Consider the following 24,051-nt stretch of genomic DNA (forward strand, 5'->3'; position numbering starts at 1 on the left):
TTATTTGAAAGATTATGTCCATTTATAGATCTTCTGAAGGAAAAGAAAATATCTTAACATGTTCTCTTCATATGGCAATGTTTTCAAAATAATTTGTAACTAATTTAGAAGATTTTTTTTTTTCCATAACACTGTGAAATTTTGTTGATGCATTAGGATATTGTGATTTGTCTGTTGCTTTTAATAATTTAATATAATTTTAATAGTTTTTGAATCCTGCAACAACATACGACCACCTATCCACCTTGGTGAATGAGATATGAACTGGAAAATTACAATCATATATTTTACTTAGAAATATTTAGTGTTTTAGATCTAGATAGGCGCAACAAACCTGTCTGTCCCACTCCTCTGTAGGTTCAGATTTCCACTTCATAAAGCCCAGTTTTAATTCTACTGACAATGAATTCACTGTTTTTACTACAAAGATTTACACAAACAGAAAAAAGCCCATAGAGTAGTGATAACTTTAGCTTACAAAGAAATAATATTTAAAAAGGTGATGATTAAAAATTTACCATTACTGGCCCGCTGCTTTATTGTTAACATTTGTTCTCCAGACAGCTTTGCTTTCTTCATTGCCGAAGTAGCTCTGGGGCATCCTGATAAACTGTGAACAGTAAAGAGCCTGTTAATTTCGATAGGTTATTGAAAATAAATGTGTAATCCAAAACTGTAATAAAATCAGTATTAGAGACAGTTTATTGTCACTGCACAGCACTGAAAGAGTGTGTTAGTCAGAAAAAAAAAAAAAAAGACTTACCAGTAGAGATTTCATGGTTTTATTCTTCCATCCGAATTCTTTTTGTATAGACAGCTAATATAAAAGTCAGATACATCTTGTAAAAGTATAAATAGGGAACAACAATCCTATGTCCTATGTTCTAAAGATGCAATGCTCTTATTAAAAAGATGTATTTTAGAAATGTTACTGTGCAAATACTGCCCCTCAGATTTACATGCCCACTCTTTGAATTTCCACATATTTTAATTCACGCGTTGAAACAGGTACCTGAATGCTGACAGAAGGGGACATGAGCTACTGGTTGCATCCAAATAACTAACCCTTATAAGCTTTGCTTCTCTTTGTGAATATCACCTATGGAGCTACATAAATTGATTCTTGAAAAAACAGTAACTGCATGTTAGTTTTTCTGATGAACCCAAAGAAAAGTCATTGCCCTAAAAACAACCTTGCTTTGGGATATATCTCTCTTATAATGTACATTTGTTACACTTATATATGTAGACTCAGTTAATGCTCATTCCCCATGTTGCCAAAATATTAAGTTTTTTATTACATTGTACAAAATAGTTTGATAGCAAATGTGATCTTAGAGGGCTTATTGTTAAATTAAAAATAATGATCAGAAAGTGCTCCTATTTCATGTATAATTGTATACACCAAACTATCCTAATTTTCAAAATCACGTCCTTAACACACCATCACAAGTAAGATGAAATACATATCCAATCTATTTCAAGATGGAAAACTTTTGAACCTTGCTAAACAAGTCGATATTCCTTCAACATTCAAGATTTCTTAACCACTGAAACTGAATAATGATACACACATCTCAGAGCATACTGATAATATCACTGCAATATGGAACAAATTTCTGAGGAAGAAAAATTAAAAACATTTATTTAGGTATAGACCCAGCTAAAAAAAAAAAAAAAAAAAAAGTCTTCTGACTTAAGTATAATGTTAAATTATTGAAAAGGTTTCTCTAAAAAGCCTGGGCTACTATTATCAAGTGCAACCATCTAAAAGAAGTAAACTTTTACCAGAAAAATGTCTAAAAATTAAATGTTTTCTCAGAAGAAAAAATTGTTTTTTGTTTGTTTGTTTGTTTGTTTTATTAATCCAGAGACATTACTGAAAAGATATGTAATACAACAACACTGGTACTATCAAGAAATAGCAAGACTTAGTAACTTTTTACTGTTGTCTAAGTGGTTGCACACAAGACTATTATTCCAAGCTCTGCTACAGCCCCACTGCATAACGATAAACTAATTTCCCCTTGAAGTGTAAAAGGGAGTCTTGAGGAAGGAGGAGAGGAATAGGCATTTGGGGAAAAAATCATCGATGCAGGGACAGGAATGAAAGATAAGAGCATATGCAAAATTTCTGCATCATTTAATTGGCTTCATTTTTTGTATCATCTTATTCAATGAATTTCCTCATATTTTTCCTTACTCTTTTTCAGGAGTTAGGATCATTAGGCATTGTAACAACTGCATTAGTTTACTCTTATTTTGAACCTCAGCCTTTTCCTCCCTAAAGGTCTTAACAGCTAGGTAAACCCTCAAAATAAAACTATCCCCCAAAACAGCCCATAAATTCAGTATTCCTACTCTATGCAGAGCAACATGAAACCTGGATGCCTGAATTGCACATACCTGAAATTATGGAATAATGAAAGAAAAAGTATAGTCACAAGTATAACAAATTTACTGTGACATTCAGTGTGCTTACATACAACCTTTCATGCTTAAATCCCATCTTATTCCCAGGGTCCAGTCAGACACACCTAGCTTGCAGGACTGCCTAACCTTCCCAGCTTGTCTGAAAGGCTACCTCCACTAGCGTGTATACTCCGGGCTTCTCAGATTATGCTCTCATGCTGTGGCCCCAGGCATAACGCTTTATATTTACACTATAAAGCTTTCTTACTTTTCAAAAACAGAGCGGTCACATTCCAGCTACCTAGTATAAGCAGTCTCTGGCCTGTGCTGTCACCTTTGGAAAGCTATCTGTTGGAAGGGTAGGATATATGCCTCTGCTGCAATTCAGGCATATTGCCACTAGGTGTCTTCTGCCTGAACTTGAAACGGAAAGAGCTGGGTCCTGCAAGAACTGAGGGAGAGTTGCTTTACATAGATTTCTTGCCTTCTCCTAGAGGCGCTGTACAGCCAGATGAGACATGGGTTAGTGAGGGGAAAGGCAGAAGGTCTGCTAGGGAAGATGCAGAGAAGGCTTCTGTATCCTGCAGCTAAACTGATTGCGTTCTTCCTCACTAGTGATCTAATAGGCACAGATGGAGGATGACTTTGACAAAAATGTCTTTCTTTCCATGATACCGTGTCCCCAAATACCTGACTAGAGCCTCCTTTGACCTTTTTACCCTTTACACACATGGCTATAATATGTGCATCATTGCAGTGCTATGAGTACTTTTAGTTTGTTGTGTTATTGTCTTTAGAAGAGGTCATATATGAACAGAAGCTCCTGACTTTTCCTGTAGCTTTGCTTAATTTAAGAGAACATTCTATACTCCCAGAGGCACCATATTCAACACATGGGAAGATGCCAAAGTCAGACCATGCCATCAACTTCCTCTGCAGGTCTTTATTATCAAATCTGTACCTCCACTAGTTGTATATGGTAATGTAAGTGGACTAGTTCACTTTCCAGGCACTTAGGAATTCAATGAATAATATACTAAAGTATATTTCACTTGACTACATTCCTCAGAAATAGATAAAACAAGATAGTTATATGCATCCTCTTTGCTCAGCTATGTTGTTAAGTTACCTAAAAATACTTCAAATCATTCAAAAAGTAGCTGAGGACTCTGGGGAGTTTCTGCTCTACAAGAACATTCTACCACTTCCTTTCTATCTTCTTGACTATGCTTACTTGTCCTAGAAAAACAACCAAAAGAGGACAGGACATATGGAAAGATAAGAAGAGAAGAATGGCTAAGTCAGCATTACACCAGAAGCAGGCTGTTGTACAAAAGCTGAACCTCACTATGTGGGAAATTACCCAAAAAGCTTCAGCTGAGATTCCTGCGAGACTGGGAGTAACTCCAGATTTCTAGGAGACTACTAGACTACTGGGGATAGAATAAGACAGAAGACTACTTCTGGAGACAGAAAAAGAGCAGGTATGATTTTATTTGTCTCAAATATCATTAGATTTTATTTGTACAAAAGAGTAGAAGTGAATTCCATTTCAGCACTTCAAGAGTATACTGGTTTATAGTATACTGTTTTTATTACTGGTTTTAGAGTAATTTTCTTAGTAATTTTCCTAGTAGCTCACATGATTCCATGTTTTGGATATGTGATGAAAAAGTGGTGATAACACTTTCATGTTTCAGTTGTTACAGAGCAGTGCTCACACAGAGCCAAGGACTTTTCTGCTCCTTGTGCTGCCCAACCAGCAAGGAGGACAGGAATGCACCAGGAACTCTGAGGGGACACAGACAGGACAGCTGGCCCAGGCTGACCAAAGGGATGTCCCACAGTGTGTGGCATCATGCTCAGCAATAAAACTAGGGGAAAGAAGAAAAAAGGGGAGGAAGTTGGGAGTGATGGCATTTGTCTTCCCAAGTAACCTCTATACATGATGAGCCCTGCTTTACTGGAAAGGGCTGAACATCTGCCTGCCAAAGTGAAGTATTGAATGAATTCCTTATTTTGCTTTGCTTGTGCACACACCTTTTGCTTTACTTATCAAGTTGTCTATCTCAGCCCATATCTCACTTTTACCTTTCTGATTCTCTTCCCCATCCCATTGGGCAAGGAGTGAGCAAGTGACAGTGTGGGACTTACCTGCCAATTGGCATTATACACAAGAAAGAGTTAAGGAAAATATGCTGTAAGAATCTAAAACAAAACAAAACAACAACAACAACAACAAAAAACAAAGACCAAGACAAACATGCTAGCTAGTAGTTCTGATAAGGATAATATCAAGTTTAAAGTCTATATAGTTGATGCCTGTGTCATAGGCTTTCTATTACAAGTGAAATTAGTATGAAATCCTGGTTTGGTTTATATTTTTATTTTTTAATAAAACTTACACTGACTTTTAAACAAATATGGAAGTCTTCTGCTTGTTTACTCTAGTAAAGAACTTGTAAAATTAATCACAGTTATCTTCCTTGCTGCTGCCATTTTTCTCATACACATGAGAAATCATGCAAAAGAAGACATAAACATAATTGAGCTTTCTTTTTGTAATAATAATAATAATAATAATAATAATAAGTCTTTCAACTGTCATTGCTGGGGGTATGTCTGTAATAAATACAGTATAAAGATACTGACTGTACTGGCTCTGTACTGGGTAAAACCACCACATTGACACAGCATTTCTCTCTGTCAGATTGTGGATACCATTGGGCTTGAAGTTACATCATTTTAGGTGTGGCTGTGAGAAGCACCAATACCCAGCTCTTTCTTCCCTCTGAATTTCTGATTCAGCAGGAGCTGTGAGCTGCTACTGCCACAGAGACAAGTCACCAACAGCCAGCTGGTCATTAACACCATGTCTTCTTAAGATGCCATGCCTTTTGGTTCTCACTGAATTTCTACTGTCAGGTTTAATCTCTAATTTGAGAGAAAAAAACAAAACAAAACAAAACAAACAAACAAACCCCATAAAAAGTGCAGTCTGGCATATCATCCTAGAAAGACAACCTCTGCAATAATTCATAAAATACTGTGATAAAATACTGTGAAAACAGGCACAATCAGCATGGGTTCATGAAAGGCAAGTCCTGCCTGACCAACCTCATCTCCTTCTATGACCAGGTAATCTGCCTGGTGGATGAGGGAAACTCTGTTGATATAGTCCACCTAGACTTCAACAAAGCCTTTGACACGGTCTCCCGAAGCATTCTCCTGGAGAAGCTGGCAGCCCATGGCTTGGACAAGTACACTTTTAGCTGCATTAAAAACTGGCTGAATGGCCAGGCCCACAGAGTGGTGGTGAATGGAATGAAATTCAGCTGGTGACCGGTCACCAGTGGTTGTCCCCAGGGGTTGGTGTTGGGACCCATCTTCTTTAATATCTTTGTTGATTATTTAGACGATGGAATTGAGTGCACCCTTAGTAAGTTTGCAGATGACACCAAATTGGGGGGAAGTGTTGATATGCTGGAGGGTAGGAAAGGCCTGCAGAGGGACCTGGACAGGTTGAATCAATGGGCAGAGGACAATGGGTTGAGGTTCAACATGGCTAAGTGCCTGGTCCTGCACTTCGGTCACAACAAGACCATGCAATGCTACAGGCTTGGGGCAGACTGGCTGGAAAGCTGTGCAGAGGAAAAGGATCTGGGGATGTTGGTTGATGCTTGCTTGAACATGAGCCAGCATTGTGCTCAGGTGGTCAAGAAGGCCAACGGCATCCTGGCTTGTATCAGGAATATTGTAGCCAAAAGGACCAGGGAGGTGATCGTTCCCCTGTACTCAGCTCTGGTGAGGCTGCACCTCGAGTACTGTGTTCAGCTTTGGTCTCCTCAGTACAAGAAGGACATCGAGGCCCTGGAGCATGTCCAGAGAAGGGCTACGAAGCTGGTGAAGGGCCTGGAACACAAGTCCTATGAGGAGCAGCTGATGGAACTGGTCTTGTTTAGTCTGGAGAAGAGAAGGCTCAGAGGAGAACTTATTGCTCTCTACAGCTACCTGAAGGGGAATTGTGGGGAGTTGGGGGTCGGCTTTTTCTCACATATAACTAGTGATAGGACTAGAGGGAAGGGCTTCAAATCACGCCAAGGGAGGTTTAGATTAAAAATTAGGAGATATTATTTCTCAGAAAGAATAGTCAGGCATTGTAACGTGTTGCCCAGGGAAGTGGTGGCGTCACCATCCCTAGGGGTGTTCAAGGAAAGGTTTGATGTGGTGCTTAGGGACATGGTTTAGTAAGTGATGTTGGTAGTAGAGTGAAGGCTGGACCAGATGATCTGAAAGATCTTTTCCAACTTTAATGATTCTGTGATTCTGTGAAACCCAGTCATCTGCAAGTTATGCAGAAAGACATATATGCACAAATTAGGATAAAGTATATATATATGCACCACAAATATGTATATACATATATATGGTGATCACATTTGTTAAGAGTTGAACACAATGGGAATAATTCATTTTCTTTCTTGTTTAGGAATCTGGTAACATTTCTGCAACCTATGCCTAGACTTATATTCACAGGATTTAGAAAATAAGGTGAAATTAGTCCCCAGATAAAAGGAAAATTACTGGAAGGAAAAAAAAAAAGTTTGAAAGGGATATCTCAGTCTTAGTACAAGTTTACCAACAAATCTAGTTTAAAACAAATGTGAGCTAAAATGCTGAACTGCTTCAAGAATGTAATTGCACTGTATTCAGGGATACAAACAAGAAAGGCTAGCTGAGTAGAGGGATCATTGATCAAGTGGAGTGATTGTCTGGGTGACTGATTTTAGTTATCTGGGTTTCATCTGTGCTCTGTTAACTTTTTTTTTTTTTTTTTTTTTTTTTTTTTTTTTTTGCCTCAGCAGGCAGATGTAGTCTGGGTCTATCTTGAAGCTGAAGGAATTGTACTCAGCCTGTCAAGTGAAGAAAACATTTCCAAAGAGGGAAGGAGGGATGTGGGAAAGGAGACATAGGTCAAATAAAAGGCAACTTTTTTATTTGGTGTGTGAAGTGCTGAATTTTACAGATAAAAAACAGGAAGTAAAGAAAACAGAGTCTTAATCTGGAGTAAGCAAAAAGCATCCTGAGTGATAACTTTATAAACATTATAAGATCTTAATAGATTCACTACCACAGTGTTTTTTGTTTGTTTGTTTTTTCAATCTTAAGAAAATGAAACATTTTACCTGACAAGTAGCGTCATCCACAGACTAAAGAAAGAGAATGGGACCTCTGCTGACTAGAGATAGATCCAAAACAAGCCCCACATTAAATCCTTTTGAAATGCTGGGAAATATAGATCACACTAAAAACTACTGCTTCATTTTGTTAATGGATGAAACCTTACTCTTAAAACTAAGCTTCTGAGCTGTTTGGTAATGTTTGAAATTCAAGTTAAGTGATCAAACTCAGTGATCAAAGTGGCCCTTTCCTTGGTTTAATATTAAACACATCAGCCATTCATTATTTTTCTTTCTATATTGAGGAGTATCAGCTGTAGAGATTTCCTTATTCCCGTGAGTAAACTCTGCTACACACCTGAAAAGATGAAATTCTCTATGAAAAACTCCAGCAGAGATAAAAGAACCCTTCCTGCCCAATATTCATTTTTATTTACACTCAAGGGTGACTGACTTATCCCCACCTTCTTGCTGAACTGAGAAGTCCAGACTGAAGGAGTCCAGAATTGTTAGCAGTAGAGAGGTTCTGCAAACAAGGTAGTTTTGTTTGTGTTTCTGCCTAAAGAATTTTTGGGTGCGTTTCCATTTCACGCCTGAATGCTGGCGTAGAAGAACTTTCAGTTAAATTTTCAGTCATGAGGAAAATACAGGTTAAGAGGACTAAAAGCCTGATGCAATGTAGAAAGTGGCAGCTTCTAATCCAAGCTGTTTTCTGAAGCTGCTAAAGAATGATGAGATTTGATTTTGTTTAAATAAATCTTCTGGAACTTAGAAGCATCAAAACACAACTCAAGTGGCTAAAGAAGAAATATAGGTATTATGATTAAAAACAAACTGTAAACTTCTCAATATTTTAATGATACCAGATCGTTGTTTGTGAGAGACTTCCTATAATGAACTGCGTTCTTATCTTGGAGGGGAGGGTTAAAGTAGCATTAAATCAGGTTGGTCAAGTAACAAATGGACAACAATAGAGTGAATGGTCATGATACCCACAAGCTGAGAGAGTATTTTTTGTTTTTTATTCGAGATTTAAAAGGCAAAATAGTTTTATAGTTTAATTATGCCTACCCCCCACCCAAAAAAAAAAAAAAAAAAAAAAAAAAAGATAAAATAAAAATCAAGTTATAAATAAAACAAAATAGAAAATATGCAGAACTGTTAACATTGCCAAGCTGAGAGAAAAGGCTATGGCAGAAGGCTTAATTTGAAAGGAATCGCCCTGGGGCAAAAATATACAACAGGAAAGAAAAGAGTTATTGAATCTCAAAATGCTGCAACTTTAAGAACACTGCCAAATTTGCCCTTCATCTGGGCATGGCTACTCCTGAGGCAAATTTACATCAAGTTTTGTTCATTGAAGTTGCTTACTCAGCAAAGAGGCTCTGTGTGTGGGCTTCTCACATGTGCTAATGAATGTTGACCTGTATCATCCCTGAACAGGGAAAGGGTTTTTGTCTGTTGTCCAATGATGTAATAGCTGTGTCAAAAATCCCTCATTACTCTCAGGTGAGGGAGGAAATGTTGCAGCATGTTCTGTGATTTGCAGGTGGCCCTAGCACCTGTTAAGTTGCAGGAAAGGAGTGTGCACTTAATACAGCAGCATTGAGCAGAGTCTCTTAGGAGCTGGGGGACCAGCTTTGGCTACTGGAAAATGTATCAACCTTGCTCCTGTTTTATGACTGCACATAACAGGACAGATGACTTGAAGACCAGTGAATTTACTGGTCAGTCAAACAGGGCACATAATGTTGTGAAGGAAAAGATAGGCTGAGACTTCCCTGTGTATAAATAGGTAAGGTGTATCTCTAGCTAAATGTCTCTGATTAATGTGCTTGGGTGAGCAAAAATTTCAAGTAACCTGTTTAGTGAACAAGCCCTGCTAACTTTAGACGCTTAAAATGAAGCACAGTTTCTCTAGGCATGACACTAAACAACAGAGAAAAAAGTACTTCAAGAGGAAAATTTGTCACACATGAAATCTAAAAAGCCATACAATCCATACAGTGATCTCTACTTTTTTTTTTTTTTTTTTTTTTCTTTTTTTTTTTTTTTATGGGCTATGTCTGTAATGAGGACAAACAGGCTCATAACCTGAGAGCTTCTGCTAAAGTGCCTGGAATCAAGGAGATGTGCCACTACAAGCACATGTACAAATTACTCTCTGCTGTCATTTGTCAGCTCTGCTCAGCAAAATTATTTTTCTTGTTTATATTATGCTGTCTGCTTTTCCTAGCATGAATTTCATATTATTTTCTCCTTGACTTTCCCAAGGTAAATAAGCCTCTTAAGTCCTTTCAAATTAGCTCTCTGTTAGGAGTCTTTCAGTTTAATAGACTGTATATTTGATTATAATATTATTCCATCCTTCTTCTAAATTGTAATGAAAAGAGCTGGCAGAATGACCCACAGTTTAAGAGCCTAACTCCTTCAACGACCAGGCTTTGCTTTTAGTCACTCCTGACTTATGCCTATTTTTAAGTGATCTGACTGCAATCATCCACACTAGGTGTCTGCCTCAGGATCATTTTTTTTTTTTTTTCCCAAATGTTATAGGAAAAAAATAAAAATCAATTTCTCAGAATATATTTGTATACCCTTGTTTTGGTAATATACACTGTCTTGTCCATATTGAGGGGGAAAAAACAATAATTCAGTGAATATTTCTAATTGTCTATAAATTGGAGTAAGACCTGACATTTCATGAGGTCTTGTTCTGAGTTTAGAGATATATTCTGCTGTCCTCATGAAAGTGTACATGGATTTGGCAGAGTTATAAGCCTCTGACTGGACATGTTCAGTAGATAAGTGTTAGCATTTGGGTGCTAGACACTTGGTATATTTTGTGTGCATGGCAACGGAGAGCACTCCAGGCCTTTCTCTGCCATCAGGTCTGTCCAGGACAGCAGGGTGCAGGGAAGAAGGGTGCTTGCTAGGAACAAAGTTGGTGAGACCAACTGACCTGTTTTGCTGGTGCTCAGAAGAAACACATTAGAAGACTGATGTCTACTCAACCAGACAGGGCCTGGACATGGCCTCAAGCCACGTCTAAGGCTCAGGCCAATTAGCACTCTTCCCAGCATTGTTCAGGCACCATTTTAGTACATTTAGTGGATTTAGTAGACTTTATTGCAGTCTACGGTCACCAAAAGACAGCTTATATACAGCCACTATAATTCTTATGTACAGGAATGGGTGTACAGACATGAAACACTGCACATCTGGGTATAAAAAAGTACAGACATGAGACACTGCACATCTGGGTATATATGCTCATTTTGGCATAGCCTGGGAGTCTGATTTTAATACCTGATGAATGGAAATCTGGATCAGACTGTATTTTTTTCTTTTTAGTTTAATATTTTTCTTCTTTGTTTATATATTATTACACTCAATTTCCATGTTTCTCTCCTTGCCTTCTTAGAAATCTGTCAGCACATTTGCATGTCTCTCATCTTTCCATAATGTCACCATGATGACACTTGTCACTGTTGTAATTACTATCAAATACAGTGAGTTTGGTTAATTCTTCTATGCTCTTAACACTGTATGACTTTCTCCTGCTGAATTGCAACCTAGTGCTTCTAGGGAAAAATATAAATAAGTAGAAAGCAGCGAAATAAACCTATGGCAGAGAGTGAACAGGCAGATAAACAAAGAACAACAATAAAAACAAACAGATTCAAAAAAACTACTTAGTGAAATAATAATAATCAAGAGTGAATTAATGTTGGCTCAACTGTGGCAGTGTATTTGTCAACTTACTGTACTAACAAATAAAACAAAGGACAAGAGTTGACTTGACAAGAGGATTGGCTAGAAATATTAACAACCAAATAACTGAATGAATTGCATATTAAAGTCTTATATATCTGTAGCCTGACCGTATTTATGTTTAATAAATATATGAATGAAAGCTTTCAGCATCATCTTCAACATAGCATATGAATAGCTTTCATAAGTAACTTTTAATCTTTTTATTCCCCATACATATAATTTTTGGACACAAATTCCATATAAGTGTGATGTTTTGGAAATTCAGAGAATTTGTTTATGTTTTTAAGAATACTCACAATTATTTCTTTGTTGTTTTTACACACAATATTTTATAATGAAACACATCATTTTTGCACTATGGCTCACAGCACTGTAGCTGTGTATCTTCTGATGTCTTTAATTTGGATTAGTCCACAGTACTTTGTATCATATATATATATGACCTGATCTAACTTTATATATATATATATATTTTTTTTTTTTACTTAAGAATCTGAGCTTAACTAAAAGCTTAACTTAAGCATCTGAGCTTAACTAAAAGTCTTTTCATTTATTTGCAAACAACAGATTTTATTATTATTATTATTATTGTCATTGTTATTATTTACATTTTAGCTTTTATTTCAAATAAGCTTTCTATTCTGACAAAGAGCTGGTTCCTGTCAGGAACAGATTGCCTCCATCTAAATTCTAGGCACTTTCATTTCACTATGAACTGACAGGAGAAATGGAGAAATGAACTGAGATACTAGCTTTTAGTATCTCAGATGACTTAAGGTAATGTAAGTCCTGCTGTCTTATCTACAGGCCTCATACTATACTGCATCAACACAAAGGCTATTTCAAGTCCAAGGCTCTGCAGGAATGTTTTTGTTAAAATGACAGAAGTTGCAATCCTATATAGGAAACATTAAAAAATCATAATAATCTGAATTCTCCTCAGGCTCAGTCATTTAACAAGGGGCAATGATCAACTTCCACATCCCTCCTGAGCATTTTTCTTCTAGGCTGCCACTGCCCCTTTTCTCTGTCTCCAACTTGACATGGGTGACTTCCCTCCCACACTTCTGTACTGGGTCTGGTTGGGATGGAGTTAACTTTCCTGGCAGCAGCCCATACAATGCTGTGCTCTGCACTTGTAGCTAGAACAGCCCTGTTATCGCATTAGTGTTGTGTCTATTGCTGAGCAGTGCTGGCACAGCACCAGTATTCCCTCCAAACCCCCCAGAGCCAGCACGATGGGGGTGGGCAAGAAGTGGGGAGGGGTATCACCAGGGCAGATGCCCTAAAGCAACCAAAGGGATATTCTATGCCATATGGTGTCACACTCAGCAATAAAAGGTGGGAAAAGGGAAGGAGAGGGGGGCTCTTGTAGTGAAGATATCTGTCCTCCCAATGTGGCTGAACATTGTTCGTGGGTGGGAAGCAGAGAATATTTTTTTCCTCTCTCTGTGCTTCCATGTGGCCTTTGCGTGTTATTCTCTTTTTCCCCTCTTTCTTTTTCCTTTAACCAAATTATCCTTATCTCAACCCATTAGCTTTTGTTTGTTTGTTTGTTTGTTTTGTTTTGTTTTTTGTTTTCCTCCAGTGTACTTCTCTTCCCCTTTCTTCTTTGAAGGAGGGGTAGTGAGAGAGCAATTGTAGTAAAGTTTGATTGCCCATCAGGTTAAAATCACCACAACTTTCCACCTCTACATGCAGTCAGCTCCACACAGAGCCTTCTCTCATGGTCTGCTGCTGTAGCCCTTTGTAATCAAATAGCTCATTTCTAAATGCTTCATTCACTGAGCTAATGCCAAGTATTTTCTTGCTTTCAAATGCCAAAGGTGAAAAACACTGATGATAAGAGAGGATATGACTTCCAGCACACAGATTGAAAGCTCTAAACAATTTAGAAACAAATTTGCAGCCACTAGCACATGTCTGGAGGTGTGAAGTGTCTGGATTATCGACCTACTTCCCCTTCAGCACTCTGCATGCAAACAACACCCACAGATAAGCCCGTTGGTAAAATGTTCTTTGGACACAGGCTCAAATTACAGCCCTGAGCACTAGATTTGTCCATAAGCAGCACTTGCAAGCCTGCCCTTCAGGAACTGGTCACGTTAAAGTTTTTTTTTTTTTTTTTCAGACAATATCTGTTTCTAGCAAAAAAATAATGAGAAAAAGGATCTGCATATGAAATTTTACTGTTCCATCCTTCTTTCCTGACATTTAGCATTTCCTGGATGCTTTGGGAGTTCAGGAACTCAGTAGTTCTCTACAGATCTATGTGAGTATAGATGTCAGTCTGCTTCTAGCAAGCAGCTGCTGAAGACAATTCTTGCCTTGAGTTTTCATCTTTTCCTAACCTGCCTGTTTCCAGGCTTAGCAATGCAGCTATGCTGCTCAGAGATGTGACCAACCTAGAGTTTTCAGAGGAAATAAGCCCTGGTGCTCCTTCGCCTCAGGATGTATAAACAAGATGCTGAATGAACTGAGTGCACTGCTATTATCTTCCTACAGGCTTTCTGACAGCGTCACAATTAACTAGGTCTTCCTGTGTATAAAGTGAATAGCCCAAAACAGCCCTGTGTTTCTCATAACCACATCTCAATTTCTATTTACATTTCTTCCATAGAGAAAAGGCACTGGATGATGTCTGCAACCCCTTCCAGCATATTTAAGCATTTTGCAAACCTTGTGGTGTGCTCTTGCTGGTCAAACACAAATCCTATTCTATAAACTTGTTTACAGATCTTGGAATCACACTGTCCTCAGTCAGGATACAGGTACACTAAAGAAAAATTCCCCTTCTCATTTTAATTTCTGTTTATTACTGACATAAACTTTAGCTTGTAATGGGGAAAATACTTAAAAATTAACAATCGCTGATATATTGTAGCTCTACCAGAATACGTTTTCCATGGTAAAGGAAATTTGAAAGCTACATTACCAAGTTTGAAATCGGTGAATACTGATTAAAATAAAAACAGGCACAGGGACAAGAACATTGTCCTAGGCATTTGTGACTGTAATTTCCACTGAAGTCAACCCAAGCCCTTCAGTGCTAAGAAGCAGGACTGCTATATCCAAACATACTCTGAAAATGTCCCAAATAATTGTAGTATTAGAAATGATTCAGTCCAGAAAAATCTTAAATAAGATGATGCAAAGGCCTGTTCAAGAACCAATGTGGAAAGCTGCAGTATAATAAGCAAGTTACATTTCATTATAATATATTTCATTTACCTATTTACTGACTCCATGATTATATGCCTTTCGATTACTTTTCATATCGTTAATAGGTCACCTTATTTCACAGCGGCCTTTGCTGCTGGCACTGGCTCCTTTGTGAAGCACAGTGCTCCAGATCCTGTACTTCAAATCCCTCCTGATAACCCTCATTCTTTCCTATGCAAAACTCCTTGATGAATCAAAACTATTCATAGGAATTTCTGAGAACAGGAATGGCAAACATTAAATAAACAGAAACCTCTGTTAGTGCCTTTGTTCATAGGGTAGGAGTGTAAGTTTACTGAAGCTTGTGACTTTTTCCATTGACTACTTATTTCTTCTTCAGAAGCATGTATGCATATATTTAAATTCCAGACAACATGATACCAGATGGAGAACAGATTTGCCTGGTCTTGTGGATCATCTCAAGTCCATTGTTATCAGTGGAATTACACCTTGTGTACAAGATGTAACAGCAGCTCTAAGAAATCTTTGCCTCAAAAACTTCTCTCTCTTTATATATACATATATTAATTGATTCAATGGTTGTCAAAATTTTCACAAGTTAGTTTGCTGCTCCAGTTTCCAGATAACAACACTAACATCTTGGATAACTGCTTGGACAACAGCACATTAACATCTGTTTACAAGTGGAGGATTATAAAATCTCAACACATTAAGGACACTATCGCATATAACTAACGCCTACTTGGAGAACTGTGCTCATAGAGAAGTATTTGTACTGGGAAAAAAAAAATCCTATCAGGAATACTATCTCCCTATCAGGAGAGAAGTGAGCTGTACTTGCAAAAATGAAAACTTAACTACTAATTTACTGGAGGTTTTAGCAACTTGCTTAAAGCCCATAGCTCTGCTTTCTCCCTATGTATGATAAACACAGCCATACCTGCAAAAGATTGTATCACAAACTTAGTCTGAGTATGTAACTGTCACAACATAGTTTTTCTTTAGAAGGCAGCATTTGAGATTTACAGACATACAGCTGTATAGCAAAATGTTGTTAGTTGCAGAGGATGAGACTATAGCCTGTTAAAAGGATTGCACTAAAAATAGAGGATATTCCATCCTTAGATAGGAAATGCATAGTCTGCAACTTATGTGGGACTAAGCTTCAGATTGAGAAACATCCCATGGAGCTCTGGAATGCTGGGGCACATTCATTTAACACATTGAGCAGCTTTCCAGTTATCCTGCATAGCATGTTTAGTTCTCAGATGTCATAACTAAAGAATAGGATTATCTCACAGGTCTTCTGTCATTTTTGCCAGTCCATTAGGGCCATCTTGCATGCCCCAATGAACACTTCAGGCAAAAAGTACCTATCTGTAGGTAGGGGAATCCCACTCTGTTGGTGCACTCAGTGACGTTTGGTGTACAGCTCTGGTCAATGGAAGATGTCTACTTCACAAGGTGAAGTGAACAATTCTCAAGATTCATTGACTACACTCACTGGAAAAAGATCAAAACCACCTTGTTCACAAAAAGTAGATGCTTAAAGTAGGTGGGTTGGTCTGAAAATCAATTTTACACGCAGAGATCGATGCACACACAGGCGTGAAATACCATTTGAAATACCCTAGAGCAATGCAGACATATCTCTAATGCTAGTAAACATAAACTGAACCTATTACAAATCTCTGCCTTTCTGAGCAACTGCCAAGTAAACTATCCTAAGGCATCCAAAATAGCTCCAGGCATGATTTGTATCCTGGACTGCATAAAAAAGAACTGTGGCCAGCAGGTCAAAGGACGTGATTCTCCCTTCTGACCTGCTATCCAGCCATGGGGTCCCCAGAACAAGAAAGACTTGGACCTGTAATAGTGAGTCCAGAGGAGGGTCATGAAAATGATCAGAGGGCTGGAGGACCTCTCCTGTGAAGACAGGCTGATGGAATTAGGGTTGTTTATCCCACAGCAGAAGAGAAGGCTTCAGGAAGCTTTAGAAAAAAAAAAAAAAAGGAAAAAAAAAAAGGCCCTGAATGACAGGACAAGGGGTAATGGCTTTAAACTGAAAGAGGGTAGATTTAATTGTATATAAGGAGGACTTTTTTCATCATTTAGGTGGTGAGACACTGGAACAGATTGCCCAGAGAAGCTGTGGATACCTCATCTTTGATAACGTTGAAAGTCAGGATGGGGCTTTGAGCAACCTAATCAGTGAAAAATATCAGGGGTTTGTCCACGTCCATGCCATGTCCATGGTAGTGGGTTTTGAACTAGATAATCTTCAAAGGTCCTTACCAACTCAAAATATTCTATGCTTTTATGATACTTTGTATGAGCAAATAAACTAAGCCCTTTTAACAACATCTTAAATTCTACAAGAATTAATCATCTTTTAAAAATATGACTTGTTATTAATATTGCCTTAGTTTACAGAAGCTTCAAGAAATATAATAATTTGTTCACAACAACTTAGAATGTTGACTCTTTGTTAAGTCAAGACAGTTAAGTAAGATCAGTCTAATTCAGTGTATCTTTTCAAACAACCTTTCATTTTCAGATGCTCTCCTCTAATAAAGGACCGCGTGGCCCAGCACCTAGTCTTACAAGGTATGATGTTTACATGTCTCAGTTTCTGTTTAAGATAACAGAGAAAGCACATGGCTACTACATGTCTAAATGTCATATTTAGGTTTTTCCACTGACTTAAAAAAAAAAATCTATTTTTTTTTCTTTAAAACATTCCTATTTAAAAAAATTTTAGAAACCATTTGCCCCATATTCTCAAGGAACAGTTAGATTTAGTATCAGTAGATTCCTTTTAGAAGTTAGGATTAGTTGTTGAAACAATTTTCTCTACATAAAAACTCCTTGAAAGCTACATTATTATAGTTACAATTATATTGTACCTTCAATTAAAGATAAAATCACTTCAAAACTTTAATGACAGATATCTGTAAGCCAAATAAATGTTACATCATTACGAAGTAAGCTAAAGTGAAATATGAACATTAAAACTGAAATTTTACTGAAAGTCAGAAATTTAAATCCACATGTGTACATCTGCAGAAATGGTCAGGGCTTCTGTATGTGTCACTCCCTAAGACCTGTGTGAGCTGCAGGCTATTTAATGTTTGACCATCTGAGAAGCGCCTCAGGTCATGGACGAAAATCCCTTCACTGCAGGTACTATATGAATACCAAGTAGAAAAACAGCTCTGAACATAAAAAATACAAACTACGTGCACATAGTTTAGATATGTTGCATTAAGGGTAGGGCTTTTGAGTTAAGCTGTAAAGGAAAAGAATCAAAGGCATTATAGGCATGTGAAGTAATAAGTAATATTTTCACCTCTATAGTTAGAACTGAGTACAAAACAAGAACAGTTTGGTTTAGTTAACTAAAGTACAGAAGTACAGAAGTTCAACTGAGGTTTGCAAGGGTAACAAATTAGGCACATTGACTTGACATATTTGAAGTAATACAGTTTTATATTAGTTACTATGGAATAAAAGAAGAGATTTACCTTGGCATTGCAATCATGCTCATGGTACAATTCCAATACAAAGACCCAAAAATATCCTTGCTTATTTGTGATCTAATATTTAAAAAGGGGACAAGATTTATCCCTAATAGACTAGCCACAAATGTCTTAAAAGCTATGAAAAATATCATCACTGAAATCTCTTATTTTTGTTAAGTCTATGAAAAATTTGAGCTTGTGTTTCTTTTGTTAAATATTTGTATTCTGTTATTTTTAATTAATCTGCTGTATTGTTTGGACTTTTATTCTGTACTTACTTTTTTTTTTTTTTTTTTTTTTTTGTACTTAATTACTGTTTTGAGTGAACATTTTCATTATTAAATGAGAAAAGTACATTGTATTTGTAGAACCGGTTCCTGAAAATTCTTTCATTCCATGCTTGTTTGGGAATCAACAGTGTGTTCAACATCTCTGAAAATTATGTGGATTCAGATGAGTGTTACAAAGTCTATTCTAAAGTAACTTGTCCAGAGTCACTCAATAAAGCAATATTTACAGTTATTGTCATGCACACTTATTTCTCTACAATCTTTTGAGTATTATAGATTCAGATTCAGGTCTCTACCTGCAAAGACTTGCATTTAAAAAATCACAAGTCTTGATTTTTAGTCACCCAAAACATATGCAGGAAGCCTATTTTTCAAAGTAATAATGAAAGTTAAAAGGAATAGAGAAATACAATGAAAAAACCTTGTAAATATAATTTAAATAATAAACTTTAAGTGAAAAATATAAGCTATAGCCACTCACCTACGATGAGTAAGAAAACTACCACTGACATGTCCTGAGCCATCACATCCTGGGGTTGGACATGACATTCCTTCCGTCTTCACTGACTTCCAGGAGAACTGTGAGCCATTTAGGTACCCATCCTTTTGCCTTTTGGCAGCTAGAGGACACCCTGATGCACTGCGATGTGATGCATATTTTCCAGTTATATGGCCCTGACCATCACAACCAGGAACTGGACATCTGGATAGCAGATAGATGAGATAAACTTTATTGTCTTGCCATCATATACCTGGTAGCCTCTACAACAAAGTCAAAATAAATCCGACATGAAATTAAAAGAAAAAGCCATGCACTGTGGTCTTAAAAATGCTCAAGATACCCTTTACTGAGTAAAATTACAAACAGAACTTTAATAAATAAATAAATAAATAAAATTGTTATTTGATAAACAATAAGGAGGCTAGCCAGTAGATGAGGTCACAGATTTTGATATCATGCAATACCAACAAAAGGAGTGATATATATGTTTGAATTACCTGTGTTCATTACAGTAAATATCACACTGGAATTAAAATGGTGACTACTGAGCTTGACTCAGTAAGGAAATTGCCCATGAATAATCTCTAAGCACTTAGTATTATTCTTGTTATGTTTTAAGTATGTGTATGGAATCTCAAGAAGACTTGTCTGAAGTCATGAAAATGTTAGATATAAACAGAGTTAGGTATAAAGCGATACATTTCTGCACTGAAAAGATGTTGGCAGGTTAAAAAATCAGGAGTCAGATTATGAGAAATAGTATGAAATCATAGTGCCTACTACATCAGAAATGTGGAGTACCTTTAAACACTCTCTGAATTGGAAAGATCATAACAAATTATGTGCTACAGCCTAAAGAGATCAAAGAAGACAGTTCCATATTCATCTGTTATTTGGGAATCCCTCATTCATTTGCCTTGTATACTTCCAAAAAAACAAATAACTATGGTCAGAAGGAAGAAGTTAGAATCTTCAAAGTGAAATGAGTAAAGAAAATAATTCAGTAAGTATGCCACTGCATAGCACATGTCAAAACAAGGCTGGTGACTTCACTGTTTGTGCTGCACTACGATATTGCTGCAACTGTACATGGAGGATCTGGTCCTGAATGGTTCAGAGCAGTCAAGCTTCTGAGTGCTGCAGCCACCAGATTCCAGAGCACTTTTCAAGAAAACACAAAGGCCTGTATGTGAGCATTTGTTCCTCTTCTCGCTAATTGCATAAGCAGTCAGATTCTTAGTGGCAATTTCACATAAATATTCAATTTTCTATTCCTATTACTACTTTGTTTAGCATGTATGGTTTGTCTGTAGTATACAAACACTTTGCATTTTTTTTTTTTTTTTTTTTTTTTTAGGAGATAAGGATTTAGTTTTTGAATTTCGTGTGAAAATCACACTTAAACTATTTTTAAATAATGGAGTATCCTATCCTTGGCTAGCATAAATCAGCACAGATCCTGATTTGAAGTTCAGTCACTGAAGTCAATGGGGCCAATGCAGAATTCCTTAGGATTTAGAGTGCTATATATTTTTCTTAAGCAAAACTATTTCAAACCTAAACCATCTGCTCTTGGATAGCTATAAAACAATAGAGTTTATCTTAAAAGCTGTATATATGACCTGTTATACAATGTATGAAGGTCCTTTGACAATATATGTTCTCACCTAATTGGTTCTTGGTCTTCTTTGTCTTCCTTGCTTTGTGCTATCCTGATTCCACTTTTCTTCGCTCGCGGACAGCCTGAAAGACTGATTGAAAGAAAATATTTTAAACAATTTCTCATTTTGGGGTACGATCTACAATGGATACACATTCTATAATAAAAACTGGCAGAATGTGTAATCCTGTCCCATTTCCAAAATCAAAGCTCAGTAGTTTAAACAGGGAGAGTTGTAGTATACAGCCACGAGGGGGAATCCGAGTATCTCGGTTTGTGACGGCGGGAGAGGACTGCAAGCGCTGTGCAGGCCACACACAGGCAGTCCTTGAGAAGGCAGAGAATGCTGCTCTTAAACTCTCCGCCTAATAGTCCCTCCAGCTGACTCAGCAGCAGCAGTGGCAGCTTTGAAAGGAGTAGAAGGCCAGTGTTTAAGTGCTGAGAGTCATCACATATTCTGTATGTCTGATAGAGAAGGAAAAAGAGGCTCAAAAACCAGGTGTCTTTGTATCTCTTAGTAGGATGAAAGATTTCTCTAGAGGACACATTAGAAACACTATCAAACCTTCTAAAGCATCATGTAAGAATGCTATAGAAAGGTTGAATTAAAAATATGCCAGAGTTCAGAGTTGTATGGTGCCTTCCTGGGAAAGAGTTAAAGTGCTCAGAACACATCCAGAAAAAAAGATTTAGTAGAGACAAAGTTATATGTTAGGCCAACCAATATTACTTTTAAGTAGACACTGAGAATGTCATTTTTACTACTAAAGATGGAAAAAGATCACCTATTCCAGGATCTTACAAGTTCAACTTTTTCACACTAAGCAGTTATAGAAACTGCTTAGTACACTTGACAGTGACTGTAGTAGATATTCAATGACATGAAGGGATTCTTTTAAGTAGCTGCTATCCCTACTGAGGACACAGAAATGTCTATCCAAAACCCATGACTTATGCTCTATTTAAATGTGACATATGAACAGATAAAAAGAAATCCATTGGTAAGAGCAACACATTCAAAATTACTGAGATGAAAGACAAAGTAGTGTTACAAAAATTTGCCTCAGAGAAAGAAACAAACTAAGTAAATTTTTTGTTTCCAACATGACAAAATGTATTTCAGTGTTGTATAGTAGGTCCTGTCTTCAGGAGGAAGAGACAGAAACAGTGGCAGCAAAAAAAAAAATTGATTATTTTGTCTTAAAACTAGAGAGGATTATGTGGAACAAGTAGTGAAAAGGTGATGCAATCATGGATGAAAATCTGTGTTGGTAAATAAAAAATAAGCCATGGTCAAAAATGAGACTTTACATGCTGTAAAGTCATAAATACGTCAATTAAATAAAAGGAGGAATGTTGTCACAAGATACTAGCACAGAGTATATTACCTGGCAACATTTAGTGAGATGGCATGGCTACATCTATAGTGGTAAACAGAAGGGGCCTAGACCTATTGTCTTGACCCAATACCAGCATGGTCACATCCACACAGCTAAGCTCTCTCTGTAAAACAGGACAGCCACACCCATACTGCTTTGATAGAATGAGCTGGATCCAACAGAGCTCCAAGTCATTCCTCAGAACTGCCTGTGAGATTTTCACTGGCCATAGGTCAGTACCATGTCAGGAAATGCTCTAACAATTTAATAGTGTTGGCAACTCTGCTGCCTTTGTGTAGGACCAACAGAGTAACCTGTGCTCTTGCCCCATTTCATTTCCTATTACAAATGTAGCTGGTCATTTTCCTTTTAAAAGAAAGCTACTGTTACTCTGTGTACAAACTAAATCTCATAAATCCTGTGCCATTTAAAATAGTTTTACATGAAAATTATAGTGTCATAATCTGTAAAAGACCAAAGGCAAGAGGAAAAGTCTAATGGATTTAGAATAAGAGGAAGCAGGCTAAATTGGTTCATTGACCCACATATAACCCAGACTGCAGAAAGTGAAGGGGATAGCACGGGAGTTATGTACATCCTTAGATAATCTGCAAAACTAGTTTTACCCGCTGTGTGAGAATTAACAGGTTTTACATCAGAAAACTAAATAGTTAATAGAACTGCCTTAGAGAACAATACTTTTTTAGTAGATGTGCAGATGGGTATGCTTGCAGATTATGACATTTTCATAACAAAATCTGAATGAAGAATTTCTGCCTTGACTAATGGTTTAATGCTTTCCCATATTAAATCAATACAATTATCACCTATTGGTTGGTATTTTGATGCATCATCTTTTTGCAATAGATCTTTATATTCTGTCATTATGATTTATTAGAAAATTCTAAGACCTTTCAGATCTTTTAAACAGACATTTCCAACAGACAGCTTCTGAGGATATGATTAATTCATTTTCCTCTGACAGCAGATTCACCAAGAAAACATATGTCAAGAATGAGCCTTCACTTTAAATTTTTTATCCTGTGATAACCAAAAGCTATTACTTCATTTTTGTATTAGTTTAATTCCTTATCTATGAAGACAAAAATGAGAGAAATTCAGTGATAGTATATGCCAGTATAACATCTTGCATACATTGAATATCTGTATGAAACTGCAGAAAGTTATGGCAGGGTTAAATCTGCCTTTATGTATGTTAGGCATTCAGCCATTTTAAATACAAGTGATACTTAGACATCATGACAGCCATTTAGGAGGAAAGTTTATCATTAATTTCCTTCTGAAACTGAGTGTTGTAAGTGTATCAAATACAAATAAAAATGTTAACTCAGATGCAAGAAGAGATAAGTGCTAATTTTCAGCATGGGAATTAGCTGTGGAAGTACTGTGGAGTCTTTCACACTCAACGATTCCAGATTTAAGCTACTGGTTTGCTGCCCTTTTAAAGACGGTGCCTTTTGCCAGCCTCACCAGTTTAAGAGAGTGACCTTGACAAACTTCATGAACTGAACAGTGTGGGGCTGCCTTGGTTTAAATGCAGCAGGTCTCCCAGGGCAACACCAGCAATTTTAAGCAAAAAAAGGTGTTACTCCTTCCCTAGTTCTGTGTCAGTGTTCCTGTGCCTGAAGGCAGTCAATGACCTGCTAGAGGCAATGGACTGCTAGAGGCATTTTGGAAGAGAAATCAAGGCCTACTCTGCTGACTTATGTGGCCAATACAGAAATGGAGGTGCTTCAAAAGGCTGAATGTACTGAATTCCAATGGACTGGACAAATTCCAGATCACTTTGTTCTGCAATATTACTTTTTATATCTTTATATGTACTGAGTATGATGCATATTCAGATGAAAACTTGATCCAGCACTCATCTACAATGAAAGAACATAGGAATGAAGAGATTAAACTAGGTAACACCATACAGTCCTAGAATAGTCAATAGACAATGTCCAGAGAAAGAATTTTAAAAACAAGCAGGCATGCAATGATACTTCCCTGCTAATATTGCCAGCTTTTAGATTTTTTCTGTTTGTGACACTTTGGCTTCTCTGCTACATTGTACTGAATCTTCACTGTCCTGTCTGTTTCTGGTTAAATAGTTAACCAAACATTAAATAGTTAACCAAACA

The 24,051-nt window shown here is 37.1% G+C and overlaps 1 protein-coding gene across 6 annotated transcripts in view; it reads right to left on the bottom strand.

Annotated features, from left to right (window-relative positions):
• The window catches only part of MYT1L (myelin transcription factor 1 like), a 361,112-nt gene that overhangs the window by 8,213 nt on the left and 328,848 nt on the right, over positions 1-24,051 (bottom strand). For all 6 annotated transcript variants that reach the window (XM_084515353.1, XM_084515350.1, XM_084515351.1 and 3 more), the window contains exons 18-20: positions 20,533-20,616; positions 18,845-19,066; positions 519-610 (exon numbers count right to left, since the gene is read on the bottom strand). In XM_084515353.1, coding sequence (XP_084371479.1) covers positions 519-610; positions 18,845-19,066; positions 20,533-20,616 — 398 coding nt within the window. The remainder of the gene's footprint in view (positions 1-518; positions 611-18,844; positions 19,067-20,532; positions 20,617-24,051) is intronic.

This window comes from Aythya ferina (genome assembly GCF_964211825.1).
Source record: "Aythya ferina genome assembly, chromosome: 3".
NCBI classification, from domain to species: domain Eukaryota; kingdom Metazoa; phylum Chordata; class Aves; order Anseriformes; family Anatidae; genus Aythya; species Aythya ferina.